Source organism: Tetrao urogallus (genome assembly GCF_951394365.1).
Source record: "Tetrao urogallus genome assembly, chromosome: 11".
Classification (NCBI taxonomy): domain Eukaryota; kingdom Metazoa; phylum Chordata; class Aves; order Galliformes; family Phasianidae; genus Tetrao; species Tetrao urogallus.
The window spans coordinates 12996217-13011945 of NC_136824.1; the positions used below are offsets into that span (position 1 = coordinate 12996217).

The window sequence follows — 15729 nt, forward strand, 5'->3', positions numbered from 1 at the left end:
TTCCGCAGACTTCGCCGCTTCTCGGTCGTTCGTTTGCTTTCCTTCGCCCGGGGGGTCAGGGGGGTGCGATGGGTCCGATCTTCCTTCGCGGCCCCGTCGTGGAGCGGTGCGCGTGGCGGGAGGTGGGGGAGCGGCGGGGAGAGGGAGGAGGACGGGCCGAGGAAAGTTGTGGGGAGTTGGGCGGGCGGCGGGGAACGCCGCGGCTCGTTTCCCCCCCCCGCCCCTTCGGGCCCGGCCCGCTGAGTAGAGCTGCTCTGTGCCCGCAGGACGCGAGCGGAGCGCGGGACGATGAACGCGCAGCAGCAGAGGATGGCGGCGATCGGCACCGACAAGGAGCTCAGCGACCTGCTGGACTTTAGCGCGGTACGGAGCGCGGGCACCTGGGCTCGGGCGGCCGGGCGGGCCGTGATGCGATGCTGGCGGGGTCGGGGCGTTTAACGTGGCCGGAATCGCCCCGAGGGCCGTCGGCCTCGTCTGGTAGTGAGCGTATGTGAAGTGGCCCCGCGGCTCCAGTACTGGGGATCCTCTCTTTGTGCTTTGGTTTTGTGCTTCTTCAGACCCGAAGGAAGAGCTGTAGTAACAGCAACTTGGGCTCCGAAAGTTACAGCTGCTTTATTTATGGGACTTTCGTTTTAACAGACCTTGGAAAAGTGTTTGGTTTAGGAGCATGAGAGCTAGCTAACTGCCCTTCTGCGACTGCCTGTATCCGGTGGCTTTAATTGCAGAGGTTGGTAAGGAAGGTGCTTGGAGCAGTCAGGTGTAAGCTGGGTGGCAGTTCTGAGCTACAACAGCAGCGTTGGACCTTATTGCTTTTTTGTTGTAAGTTGTGTTCCCGTCCAGCAGCTTTGTGGCACTTAGAAGCTGCCCGGAGTATTCTAACTTACTGAGTCTGTGGTTCTGAGCGGGCATCCTACTCTCTGCTTATCCTCTAGCAGAAATGGTAATAAAATAATTGTTTTGCAATAGCTATCTCTTAACTGTATGGACCGAGCTAATAATTCAGCTCAGGGCTTTAAAGCCGGCTTATACACCTCTTCTTCTTTTGCAGATGTTTTCCCCACCTGTTAACAGTGGGAAGACCAGGCCAACCACGCTGGGCAGTAGCCAGTTCGGAGGATCAGGTAGGATGCAATGGACCTGAGATCTGTAACATTCATGTCATCAGGGCTCAGTGTTTTTAGCTCAGTCCTCACGTGTTTGAGCGGTTGCCTTTCATTGTATGGATTTTCATAAGACTTTCAGAAGAATTACAGGTGTCTGGTTTGTATTGGCTTTGTTACAGTTCAGAGCAAAAGGTAATACCGCAGCTTTGCTCTCTGCTTTCCTGATGAGGTGAGGTGCTGGGTACGTCTGGTGGTGCTGAGGCACAGTGTGTCCATCAATCTGTCACATCAGAAGTGAAGGCCTTCTGTGTCTGATTTTATCAAACTAAGCTGGGCAGTAAGTATTTGAAGTGAAATAGCAAGTAACAGAATACTTCTGACTCAAGAATCTATTTTAGAATTCAAAGGAAATGTATGAGGTGGTGACTAATTTCCTAACAAACAAAGAGCAAAACAAAAACAACAAAACTCCATCTAACGCTCCCCCCGGCTCAAGCCCTGGAATTTTAGAAGTAACTGCCAAGATGCTAACAGTTATGAGGTCTGAATTAGATCGGATTTATTTCACTATGTTATTTGAGTAATTTGCTAAAGGTTGCTTACTGGCACAGGTAGAAGCCGTGATTGCCTATGGTTTTAGATGGATACTTTAAAAATGTGTAATGTCTGTTTTGGTTCCCTTCTGCTCTCTCCCTTGAGAGCCAGGTTCAGTTCAAGATGCACAGTTTCCTGGCCCTGTGTAGCTGTCCAAATTTGGACAGATATTTTCTCACATTGAATCTTTGTACATCATGAAAGTGAATAATTGTAATTACATGTTGTAGTGTTTTGTTGCCTGCTGTTTTCACTGCAGTGCACTTGATGCCTACTTTCAGAAAGTTTTAAGTCAAGCCTCCAATACAACAGAAATTTAATTTTCTAAAAAAGATGCTTTGTATGATGTTGTTCTTGAACAGGGCTTAGTTATTAATGATCCCTAAACAGAATCTACTTACTCAAGTAGTAACTTTCTGAAGTGGCTTGGTGCCTCTTGTTGGTTTGGTTTTTAGCTTTTCTTTTTGTGATGTTTTTATGAACACGAGGAGGTGATATATATGGTTTTAGTTAGGGTTAATGAAAACAAATGTTTAGAATGCCAGTAGAGGGGTGAAGTGGCTGATGGAAGTTGTGCAGTGCCATTGGCTGTTTACTTAATGCATTGTCAGAGCTCCCTCTGTGGAAGTCCTAGTGACACGTGAGAATTTTGGTTATTAAAAACACTTTAAAACTTTAGTGACTCTTGAGAGACCATCTCCCATGTTTAATTAATAAAAATATGTAGTAGTGTTTGAAGAAATCCTTTACTTTTATTTCTTAAAATGTGTAAGTAGTTTCCAGTTATCTTTACGAGTAAATGAAATTATTGGCAGTGGTGAGATGGCAATTCCGTATGCAGCATAGTTGATCTTCTTTTTCATACAAACATTCAAGATGGTTGTTTTTCAACTTGGTTTTGAAGGAGGTCCAGACAGCTAAGATTTGTTTCAAGAAGCACAATTTGAAGATTTCCATCCCTCTCCCCCCTCCTATGCCTTGCTTTTCCTGAACAGGTGGAATAACTTACTGTTGAATAATGAAGTTTTCAATTTTAGTTTAGATCTTAGGGCAGATCTTAGTTACTGTGGTTTGCCCTCTTTGTAGGTAATTCTTTTCCCATTCTTTGTGACTGGCCTAGGAAAAAATAATACCTAAGTACTGAGATTTTTTAGGGGGAAACAGTGTTACTGTCTTCTTGAATTTCTTTACTGATAATGGTGTATCATCACATAGATAGGATCACGAGCAGTACAGTGCAGCTGTCTGGCAATCTACAACCTCAAATGAATTCCCCTTGGCTCGGATAATGTTACAGAGCTATGGATTTTAGTTCAAAATGTTTTTAGTTGTAGAGATTTACTAGTTTATGGAATTATATGCTTTAATTCTTGTAACGTTACAACAACCAAAGCCTTGAGCTGGGGGGATTGCTCTGCAGGAGTGACAAGGGGCCAACAACTTCCATGTGAGTTGTGCTCTGAGTCAGCATTCAGTGTTACAGAGAGACCTTGAGGAGCTCGCTGACCAGCTACAGGCATTTCTAGCACTGATTTAATTGTCATCCCAGTTTGATTTCAAGTATTCTGTACCTTGTAGGCTGTTCAATATTTCCTTTTTACTTCTTTCCCCTTAAAAATTTGCTTCTTGTTTAAAATTTTGCTTTTTTTTTCTGGGAAAAAAAAATAGTATTTGTTAAAACCGTCATTAATAGTGTACGGTATGCACAGGTTTCTTCTTTGAATAAGGAACAGTGCTGCCTCTTACACAGACTTCCTGTGATTTTGATGACAGTGAGAGCTGTGCAGCTCGCTTTGCTGTCTTACCCATTAAACACCATTTTTTGATGGTGGTTATTATTTTTCCTGGGGTCTTTGCAAGCAGACTAAAGGAAGATGTTTTCTTAGTTGAAGCAAGACTTGCTTTCTGATCTGTAACTGTAGAGTTCCTTTTTTTTACTCATTTCAACTTGATAAAATTTAAAAAAATGCCCAGAAATGCCCTCTCACCTAAGCTGCTTAGAGAGGCAGCTTAATGGCTCCCATTAAGTGGGTGCAAATCGTTTGGCCCCCAGTTTAAAAGTTACCATAGAAGGATGGTTAAGTTCTGCTTGGTTGTATGTCAGGGCTTTGTGAAGTCTGGGGAATACCAAGGTGTTCGCTCTTAATTCTGCAGAAAGAGGCTTGATGTGGTTTAAAAGAAATTTTCGTGTTCACGCTGTAATATGTGTAATTGGATTGCATAGCAGCTTGTGGTGCAGATTTCTGCAATTTCGAAGAAAGTGCTGCAGTGGAATGAATATGTGAGCACTATTTTGACTGAAAGCTAGCTCGAGTCTTCAGGAATGTCTGGTGTCGGGGGAAGCTTGCTGCTGGTCAAATAGTTATGAATGAAAGCTGCAGATGAAATAAGTGAGCTAATCTGATGTATCACAGTATCTTATGACAGTAAGTCATGTAAGCTGCTGATAAAGTCAAATAACTTGGTCAGACTTGTGGTGAAAATAAACATATTGGAAAAGCAACCTGATATGTAGGTCTGACTTAAGCTACAGAATATTTCTTGTCACTGCTGTTGTAATATTCTCTTGTTTAAAACAGAACTTGATATTTCTTCCTCCTACGAAACCAACTTGGGAAGATAAGGCAGTTTCTGTCTTAGATATTGTAAAAGTAGAAGGCAGAGATCAGAGATACTCTCAATTGGGCTTCCATGTTAATTGATCAGACTTTTAGATTTTATTTCAAATGAAATATTTCCACGTTGCTGCTGTAGTAGCAGCATGTATAATTTACAGTGAAATCTTGCTTTATTTTGTTTCTGTCAAAACCAAAAACTGTATACTAGTACAAATGTGGGTGATCAGCCATTTTGGCCTTTATTTATAATGCTCTTAATTAAAATCCAGTTAGAATGTTTAGATGCCTGCCATAGGCGATAATGCTGCGATCTTCTGATGCTTACCAACAGGACTGATTGACATTTCAGTTTTTCCAGTGGTTAATTTTTTTTTTCAATCTCAGGTGTGGTACTAAAATAAAACCTATTTTACTTCTTCACAGGACTTCATAGATGCTAAACAGCAGTACACGTGAGACAGTGTTATCTATGGCCTGCGATCCTGTGGCTTACTGATTCTACTAATGGCATCAGTTTTGTCTCCTTGTTTGCAAATTCACTAGGTTGCCCTTTCCACAAGTGTCTGCTAATCTACCCATTTAGTAAGGAATGTATTGGGATAGTCCACTAATTACTGACTTTTTAAAAAGACTTTTCAAGCTGATAACCTGCCATTAATGTGAGTGCCCTTAAATTAGGGCCCTGTATCTAGAGGCTGCACTCAGTATCAGTTGTACTTTAGCAGGTCTGTTATGTTGTCAAGGAAAATTATTGAAATTTGACTTGGTTGCTGTTTATCAGTTCTCTAAACCGTTATTTTGTTTTTAGTGTTGCATCGGCATTTCCTTCCTAAAAAAAAAAAAAAATAATAATCCAAACAAACAAAACCAAAAGCTTAGGAGTTATCCCAATGGCAATCTTTTAAATGCTGCATTCATTAATCTACAGCAAGTGTTGGAGAGAACAGGCTCTCATAGCTGTGATGGTCAAATGGCAGTTGAGAGAAAACTACAGAAATATTTCTGCGTGAGTGTGAAAATTAGTTCTTCCAACCTTTCAATACATAGTATTTTCTTTTATCAGAGCATGAATTCCTAATAAGAATCAGTTTTCTGATAGCATTCTGGTATATATTTCTGGTACAGTCTTCCTTTGAGATATAGAAAATTGTCAGTGCCCGTTCCTAGTTCTTGAATGAAGGCGTTGGCAAGAGGTCTCATGTAGTCACAGTCCTACAGTCATGTACGTGTTAGACTGTGACATCTTTTTATTCAAAAAGAGCGAGAGGAAGGTTTGCAGTTGAGGAATTTGATCCATATTTCTGTTTTTGTCATTAAAAAAAAGTGTTGTGACCTTGTATATTCTTGCTTGCTATTCAAAAGAAGATAAGCTTCCATTATGTTATATGCTGGAGATCTAGGGTGGCTTGATGAAGGAAATTCTGGGTCGTGCTTTATGTTTAATGTGTCCTCTGTCCACTGGCTCCATGAGAAGCAGTCCAGCAGAGATGGTAACCTGGTAGTTTCTACTTGGGTGCGAGGAGCACTGAGTTCCCTCCTTTCTGAGGAAATTGGTGAGAGTTCTGAGAGACTCATGTTTCAAAGGAGAGGGTGTGTATAGCTTCATTCCCCTCTTGTTGTCTGTAGGAGACCCCCACAGATCACTCTTCAAATGGGCCAAGTGCAAGTTTGATGAATATTTTGGCTTGGGTCCCTCATGTACTGCATTTAGAAACTTGGAAGTGATACGGTGCTAATAAATATGTGACTGCAGCTTGCCTGTTAGCAGTCTCCAGCTCACTGTTGCACTTTCTCTTCTTCCTCTACTTCCTTTCTTTGGAAAAACAGTTTCTCAGGGTCTTTTTCCCTGAGCACTCATTGAAAGCACAGAGTGGCTGAAGAACTGCTTCCATATTCTTGCTGAAGAAGGAGGAGGGCAGATAAGTGGGACAAATTAAGAGAACCAATAACTCAAAATCCATCTCTCTGTGGTTGCAAAGATACTGAGGTGTGGATTGCTCACAATTTCCTTGCTGTCTTCCAGATAGCTAAGCTTAGATTTTTAATGTGGCCTTTTGTGGCATTCTGTTTAGGGACATGCTTGAACCCATCAATGAGGAACTCATCAGTACCTTGTGGAAAATTAATTTGGTATTTCCAGCAGTTAGTTTTCCCTGAGTAGGGAGCAGTGATGTGAGCACTGTGTAAGCAAGCTTAGCATCTGACCTCTGCTACAGGTGTGAACATTCTTGGGTCGCAATACAAGGAAGATGCCTGCATTGGTATTTGTGGGTGCCTTCAGAGGAGTGTCCAGAGGTTTGGAGAGTTGTCTTTGTGACACGGTGTGAGGAATTTGATTTGAAGTTGCAGTTCTGTTTTTGGATTTACCCAGGCAGCAGTGTTGGTATAAATGTAAATGTGAAGACAAAAGGCTTGAGTGAAGTGGAAGAGGAAACCTGCAAAGGGACTGAGGGCAAATTGCATGTCACAAAGAGAGGTGTGGATGACATTCCTACAAGTCTGTGTGCTCTGTGTTTGCTGTTGAATCGGTCCGCAGTCCCTTGTTTACCAGGGACCTTGCAGTACATGTGTAGTTTTTGCTGAAGGATTTTTGTTTGTTAGTTTGGTGTGGTTCTTGGGAATGTTTGACGGGAATTTCATGTTTGTCATTCGTACATCAGATGACAAAGATCCCCTTCCCCTTAACTTTGTTCCAGCTGTCACAGAGGACTCAGCCCCTTAGTAATTCTGCTATCAAACCAGCATGACAGCTGTTTGCCGTGCTTCCATTTGATCGCATTTGAGTCTGTGGACACCGTTACATTGATGTACTGGGTGTACTGTATGCAGTACACTGAACTGGGAAACAGAAACTGTGTTCTTAACTTGCTGAAGTGTAGTGAAAATTTCCTAAGTTGAAAGTTGCATAAATTGATTTATGAGTAGAGAGACCTTTAGGGCATTAATATAAGAATCTAGTACTCAGTCTCCACAAGCTCCAAGCTTACTGTTTTAAAAATTGGAAGGTGTGACTGAATTGTAGTAGTTTTCTAGATCTCTCAAGCTGAATTCTGTGGACTACTAAAATACTTTTTGGTTTTTTTTTACTGGAATTTTGAAGGATCATGTTGTTTGGGATATGAGAATTGAATATGTTTGGAAGCTTTGTAAAATGTCTTAAATTACCTGTAGAGCCTGATGTGACCCAAGTGACAGAAAAATAAGCCTCTTGCCTTAAAGTTCCTTCAAAATAAGTACTAGATTTTTAATTTGAGAATTATTTCAAGAAATAATTTTATTGAATAGAGTATGTTCTCTGGAAAAGCTTTATTTGTGGAGGCATTATCTAACTTAACATAACATGTCACTATGCCAGAAGTACTTTTTTACACTTCTGAAGAAGTCAGTAGCAAAATTAGGTGAGTTCTGTGTGTTGTCTTTTGGAGTCACTAAATTTAAATAAGAAATAAAGAAGAAAAGGTGCCATGTGTGAAGTATTTGGTTAAGATTGTTACCGGGTACCCTTAATTATTATGAAATGGTATATATGCCTTAATGACTGTTTTTGATAATTGAGCACTGTAAGATTGTTACTTTAAGGATAGGAAATGTAGTTGAAAATCATTTTTTCTATCTTAAGGCATAATGCCTTTCTAAATTTTTGTTTCTTAGTAAGGGAGTCCAGAAGTTGCTAGTTTTAATGAATACTTCAACCTGATGATTCCAAAGTAGTTGCAGGCTTTCTGAAATGCTACAATCCATTATTCTGATGGTGGTTGGGAGAAGGTTTTTTTTCTGTTATGTCTGAGATGAGATAATGATAATTTTTTTAGTGTATTGAATGAAAGCCTTGTTTATTTTTTTTTCATTTGTAAAACAAAGCTGTGTTTGTAAACAACATTCAAAAACATAAAGGACATACTTTTTTGTGAAGATGTTAACTGAATACCAAGAATGACCAGAAAGAGCAGCTCTTGTTAAATTTAATAATGTCTTACTGTTTTCAGAGGATAATCGGGCTAAAATCACCCAGCCCATCCTTAGGACTTTGTTGGATTCTTCTCATATGATGAGGATTTTTTTTTTTTTTTCTGGGAAGAAGGAGCTGAAATTCCTGTAAATACAAGTCTTCATGTTTTCACCAATGTAATATGGGAAGATAATGTTCAGATGAAACTGATTTGCTGGTATTTTACAGAGGTTCTTGGAAGAGAAAGAGCCACGATTAAAAAAGGGTTTACTTTACAGCCCAGTTGATAGGAATGCTGGTAGAAAAATGTAGAATTACATTTAAAAAGGGAGGTAAGAAGTGCAAAAACTCTCACGAGTCAAAATTTCTCTGTTTTTTAGGTGGATTATAGTGTAGAGTTCCATTAATGCAGAGAACTTGCTTTCATTGTTTTACTTTCCTTTGGGAAAAACTACAGGAAATATTTTATTCATGTTTTGTCTCTTTGCTGCTGAGAAGGTTGAAGCAGTAATGTTAAACAGGAGTGCATTCTGAGCCTTACGCTTTGTGAGAATTGTATTTGACTATTTTGCCTCTTTTAAAACATGAAGATACATGGTTAAGGGAACATGTCTAGTAAAACAAAGCCCAGTTTTGGTCGTTACTAGCTGCATACAGTTTGTGCGTGGAATGCTCGTGAATATCATTGTGTGTGTGCTCTGTGTGTGATGCATGTAATGCAGCATAAACGGAAGCTTACACTTAATTTGATAACAGCTTGGTCTGTCATGTTACCAGGTGTCTGTTTTTATTCAGTTTAGACTGTGACCAAAATATATTGTTAATTTAAATATCATTGTCTTCATGTTTTAATTCTCTCATCTTCTTCTGTGTTCAGGTTTTATAGTCTTCATTGCACTGTTTCCAGGGCTTACCTGAAGCAATAAATGCACACAGATTGGTGGTTTCTATGTGTACTCCTTCCATTTCTAAGGTCTGTGTAGAAGTGCAAAATGACTGTTCTTTTCTTTGAATGAGGCATGCAGAATGAAGCAGACAGAAGATCTAGCCAGACATAAACATTACTACGATTTGTACCTATTAGAATCTGATGTGTAAGCAGAATGTAGATAAATTAATTTTAAATAACATTGCTTTACTACCTTAGCTTCATTTAGTTCTATCGAAAAACAAGATTAAGCCTAAAGCAGATAAATCCAGGATGAAATGACTGAATTTCACATTCTAGAGACGTCTTGTCATCAAGTGTCTCCTGAATTTTCTGCTTTGTTGCATTAGTGTTAGGAGGTGCCGTGAAAATTGGCTTGAGAGAAGTTTGAAGTATTTTTAATTTTCTGTGGGAAAATGAAATTCAGTGTTTATATTCATATTTTTTGTTTTGTTTGAGTGCAAGATACTATTGGCTGTGCGGCTACTCTGTGAAGCAATGAAAGCAGACAGCTTGGCTCGCTGGACATCTCCTGTGTTGTGAGGTTGTGATGATTTTCAGTGTGACACCTATACCTGTTCCAGTTTCTTCAGGCAGCAGCTCCATGAGTCATAATCCTTGCAGGAGAACACAGCTTAAAATAATCACCGATTGTTTCCTTGCGATTCTGTTTGCTGCCCACTGCAAATAAACAAGAGCAGGAATGACAATATCGTTTAATCCTTTAATGTTTGCTCTTGACGTGCAAAAGATTTGCTTGTAATAGAGAAGTAATCCATAAGGAGGGTAGCTGCTCTTTCATCTTCCTGAATGCTAAATGAGGCTAAGGCTTTTATGAAAAGGGGGCAATTTAATGAAGATGACCGAGTTTTGGAGTAGTGGAAAGCTTTCCTGTATTTCTGTAAGCGAACATGGTGCTTACTACAGCAGAGTTCCAATGGCTGTGTTCTACAGTGTGGCTTTGTGAGATTAGCTTTCGTGATGCTTATATGCCAGGATGATTGAGTGGTGCCATAAATCAAGACTCGTCTCCCCCAGTTTGATTTATAAAATGAATGCACTTCATGTGTATAAACGTGTGTTGTGTCTGAAATGCATTCTTGGGTATGTGTAAGGTTTTTATTCTAGTATTTACTTTGACTTTTTATTTGGTAACCTTGAGATTATATCTGGTCCTGTGTTCGCTGTACTCAGTAGAGGGTAGTGGTAAGTGCACAAAAGAAGGAACAGTAACTTTGTCAATATCACTTGTGGCAGGAATGTCCAAGTCAGATATTTTTCCTACAAGTGCTTTTAGATGCTAAATTTAAAAACTAACAAGCAATTAAAAAAAAAAAAAAAAAAGCGAACAAACAAGAACCCAAAGCAGAAAAAATATACCATCTTTTTTTCCCTTTTAGTTATCATTTAGTTGACTTGGAAATGCTTTTTAGTAACCTATACTACTACTATTTTAGTAAAGCAAACTAAATGAGACCTGGCATTTCAAAAGGAAGTAGGGAGAGGCTTTAAAGGATGTGAGACCTTACTCTTTCCAGAACATATTCTGCCAAATGTCTTTTAGGCCTTCATAAATCAGGACAAGGGACCTGTAAGTCAGTTTCTATAAAGTGGGAAGCAGTCAGCTTTTATAGAAGTTAACTTAATCTTTTTTTTCTCCCAATAAAATTTAAGGAAAGTTGTGGTTCTTCCCAGGAAGAAGCTAATATTCTTCACGATGAGTGCTGTGTTACACAACCAGACATGATCTTAAAGATTGCTCAACCCTTTAGGGTGGCCAGGAGTGTGGAGAATGTGGTCATATTGTTGTGCTTCTCACTGTATTGCAGAAGGGTATCTGTCCATCTTAGGTGAGCAACAGCGTGCTGATTTTAGTCTGCTTTATGAAAACTATCTGTGGTAAAAGTACAGAAATGGATATGTAACTTACATTTCTATCTTATCCTTTTTATGTCTTGAGTAACTGTCCCTATGTAGTAGTATACAAATGCCTGCAATTCTGGAGCAATTGATATTGGAGCAATATAGTCTTCCTGTTTAAAACTAAATGTTATGTAAATAAATTTCAAGCTGTGTTGAGGCTGTATGTGCTTGAAGTAATTTCAGGGTAGGTTATGAACAGTTCTAGGAAATGATGTCTTTAAGAGTGATACAGTAGAACCAGAATTTATGTATGTGTATGTCCTTAATGTGGATTAAATCTGCTTCTCTTTTCAATACGTGTGGAATAGTGAACAACAGCTTCAGTCATCTGCTCATTCGCTATGCACCAAGATTGCTGTGTTCCTTTATTTCGTTAGCAGAAATTGGGAGCGCAGAGGCGGTGAAGGCCTGGCTATGGAAGATGCTGTGTAACATGGTTTATATTTAATAATGGTTATATTCCTTGTGGCCTTTTGGTAGCCTATATTAATTTCACCAAGCAAATGGCATTTTTTTTTCTCCTAGATTCAGCTGTTTATTTTTAGGGAACGTAAGTGCCCTGTGAACTACCATCCAAAAATCCACAGCTTTATACCTTACGTGTCTGCAAGTGAAAATTGGTGTGTATATGATAATGTGACTTGTGTTGCGGTGAGGAATCGGCCAGAGTTTGGACATCGCTCATATATGTGTCATAGGTTGTGTCTGGCTGGGGACTGAAGAACATGCCGTTGCCATAGCAATACAAGTCCTTTTGAAGGCAGAATTCTTGGCAGTGCTATTGCATCTCCTGCGGTGCTTGGTGCGTTCATCTGAAGGTATCTGGTCTGTCTCAGCACATAGCTGGTGGAAAGAGCAGCAAGAATAGGGTTTCCTTTGTCGTAACTAACTGTTGGCTAAACCCGTGTTCAGAAAGCTACAGCTTTAAAAACTTTGTGCTGTGAGCAATTCTTACAGTGTTCTTAGCTTGAGTGCTGTGTATAGTGAGTGTATCTAGATTGAGATGCCATAACAACTAACTGATATTTGCTGCATAAGTGTACTATTCTGTAACTTCATAGTTTTCTACAGTGTTTCTCCTTCTGGTTTTCAGAGTTTTTCCTCTGTGGTTTTGGATACTGGTAATCAATTTTGTTGTGAAAATCTGTTTCCTGACTTACAGCGCTTTCCAACTTGCTGTTTTCCAAGAGAAATGATTGCCTTGCTCCTGTCTGATTTATATTGTCAAACACTGAATGTGGCACTAATTTGGGGGTGGGGAATCTCTTTTGGAAATGTGTAGTTCTTTGTTCACTTGGAAAATGCACCTTACACAGGATCCTTTTTTTTTTTTTTTTAATGGGTGAATCTTTGTAAGTATTTCCTTGGACTGCGGTAATGCTATGGAATTAAGAGAAGGTGCTCATTTGGAGCTCAGAGGCAAGTAACATAGCACAGATACTCTAGGCAGCAGTAACATTCATTTCTATGTGTTATTGGGAGTTGAGTGTTTCCTGGAGACTTAAACAACTTTTTCACCTTTTCTTTAGATTCTTTGGTTTAAAAAATATTTGGCACTTTCAAATAAGAGACAGAATTGTGATAAATGCTTTGTGGTGTACTTTCATATACTGTCTCAAGAAACTGGAATTTCTTGTGCTTGAATTCAGTTGTTACTGAAAGAACCTCTAGAATAGAAGAATTTCGGTTACCCATGTAGCTTGCTCAAGCCTTTTTTCCTTTTTTTTTTTTTTCTGTAATGTAAGCTGTTTTTTAGCTTCATCATTTTCCCTGAAATAGTAGACATAGATAAGACTCAAGCATCTCACTTTTTTCTTTCCAAGTAAAATGAAGAATGAAGTAATTAATGCTTGTACTTGAAAAAGACTTTTTGTCTGCTGTAGCAGATGTGTGCGTGCCATATTTGTGATCTTTAGCTTGCTTTTTGTTTTTAATTCTTGCCCTCCTGCCCCTTTCTCAGAGTAGGAAAGAAGCACAGCTCGTTTGGCTTGGCCTCAGGAAGCGTCCCAGAGTTGCTGCTCTAAGCAGTTTAGACATGGCTTGCTTCTTAGGGCTTTCACATGTGTTGGCATAACATGGATAGGCAAGCGGCAGAGGAAGTGACCTTGGCAGGCTGACCAGATACTGTTCCAGGGACAGGTCAGTATTGATTATGCTGAGAATGCGAACCAAGGGAATTAAACTCTGCAAGGTATCTGTTTATTTTGTTTTCCCTTTTTTAAGCAAATTTAGCGCTGCATCAGCAGACACTTACTGCAGCTCTCTGGCGATCCTTGGGAACAAACACAACATTAATAACCCAAGTTTCCTCCAACTATCACCATTTTATCTCAAGTCACCTTCGGGGAAAACTCTTGCAGGTCTCCAACAAAAGTTCTACTTGGTGTGCTCTTAGGCTCCGAGTCAGTTGGTAGTTGAGTAGGTACTGTGCCTGATTTTGTGGCACAGGTTTGCTGAAATACACTGAGGTGAACGGATTCTGTTCTGAATATTTAAGTATGAATCACTACTGGTCTCATTTCATCAGGCTTAGTGAAGAGTATGTTTAGAATGTGTGTGAGAAGATAGGTTATCTGTCTCTTGAAATTCTAATTCAGAAAAGGTTTTACACTTTGCTGACTGATTCTAAAACCAGATGAGCAGCTCCTGTAATCCATGTGGAAAGCTTCTGTCTTAAGATATTCAGTACTTTTTAATATCCTCTGGTTTTGTTTCCAGCTGTACTGTTTGATCAGACCATTTGAAATATAGAAGCGTGGAGTACTGGAGTTATGAACTAAATGCAAGTTTCTCAAATTGTGAATGTCTTTTATTGCCTTGATGACTTTTTTTCATGAAAATTCCTATCTAAAAATTTCTAGCAAATTCTCAGAAATAGTATTGCTAAATACTGCTGTTGTCTTTGTCATTTAAATAAGCTAAAGCAAGCATGACAATCTCCATAGAAATAATTTGCTAAGATAGTAATATTAAATAATGAGAAGAGAATAATCTTGAGTTTTAAAGGATGGAGCTTTCAGGGAAGTGGTAGGCTATGTATGATAGATTAATAGGAATAATTTCAAATCACTTAAGTGATGCTAATGTAACTTGAATGTATTTTCAGTGTTAATTTTCACTCCTTCCTTTTGTGTGTAATCTCTGTGGTTTTACTTTTTTAAATTCAGCTTTTTATTTATGTTGACAAAATTCTGGGTTTTTTCTTGTTCATTTTAGTTCTTACTGTATCTACTGCATGCCCCTTTTAAATGTAGTAAGTGCAGTTCTTCAAAAATGTGGAAATGCAAATTGCTGTGTAGGACTCTTACCAACATTCTGAAAGAAAGGGACTCTTGTTACTTCAGCACTGTTTCGGCACACCTTTACAAATTACATATGCTTCTAATTTTTGTAAATTTCACTTGAAGCTGATCTAAGAAAGAAAGCGTGGAAAAATATGTTTGCCTGAATTTCTTTACGGAATAAAATTCCTAGCCTAGAACGGTTTCCTGATACAAAAACAGAAAACAGCCCTGTCCATAGCTATCCTGTGTATTTAATGGATTAAATTCGCTTTGACAGCTGGATATATGTACCAGTGTCTAGCCTATGGCCATGATCTAATAATCATGGATATGGTAACAAGTCGTCTAAAAAGATTCAGTAATCAAGTGTTTTCCTTGACAAAACCTACTGTGACTGAAACAAGAAATGAGGCTGTGTTAATGTGACTACATTTGCTGTGTGCTTGTATTCTGAATACTTAATAAATACCCTTTGTGATGCAGCAGAACCTGTGCTTTCAGCAGAGATGGAAAAGCTGATTGTGCTACAGCAGAACATGTTTTAAAGTTACAAAAGAAATTTGATCTAACCTAATTGAAAAACATTTTCTCTTTTCCCTAATGGGCTTTTAAACGTGTTTATTTTTCTGTCTTAAAAAGAGCTGGATACCGTTAAGCAGAGCCTTTTGTGAAATGCATAATTCCTGTATCATAATCTTAGTATATGAAGAGAAACTTAAGAAGTTACTGATGAGGAAGTGTATGTCAAAGGGGGTGCTTAAAACGGCAGATATTTTGCAAACAGCTGTTTTACTGTGTGCTGAACACTGGGCTTTGACCTGGGCTTCATGTGACTAGTAAAACCTGCACTGAATGTAAATACCCTTTAACAACAGAAAAATGCCTTGACCCTCCAACAGCCCACTTTAACGTGAACTTACTCGTGTGTTTTGCCAGCCTGCAGCATGCTATGAGTATTGCTTTGCATTTAGCTCTGGCTTTTTGGGAGGGCTGGTTTAGGTTCTGTACACTCCATTCAATGAAATGCAGCAGATTAGATTAAAAACACCATTTCAAAAATTGTAACTTTTGTTCTCTTTCACTTCAAAAGGAATTTCCAGAGCAACCCTTAGGAGCTGTGTTTTGGGAAGGCACTGCTGAGGGAGAGAGTGGGAAGGAATTTAATAGATGAAACACTGCTTTAGGATTAGCTGGGAATTAGCTGTTCACCTTAGTTTATGGGATATGTTTTGGCAACATCTGAATGGGATTGTTTTGAGGTAGGACTTAAAAAAAATTTAATGTCTGCTTTCTCTTGCTTTTGTAGCTCAAGTGATTTGAAGTGCTTATT

At 39.1% G+C, this 15729-nt stretch overlaps 1 protein-coding gene across 5 annotated transcripts in view; it reads left to right on the forward strand.

Annotated features, from left to right (window-relative positions):
- Positions 1-288: 288 nt before the first annotated feature.
- The window catches only part of TCF12 (transcription factor 12), a gene marked incomplete at both ends in the record, with an annotated part of 148075 nt that continues 132634 nt past the window's right edge, over positions 289-15729 (forward strand). For all 5 annotated transcript variants that reach the window (XM_079541151.1, XM_079541152.1, XM_079541154.1 and 2 more), the window contains 2 exons: positions 289-363; positions 1049-1121. In XM_079541151.1, the coding sequence (XP_079397277.1) occupies positions 289-363; positions 1049-1121 (148 nt within the window). The remainder of the gene's footprint in view (positions 364-1048; positions 1122-15729) is intronic.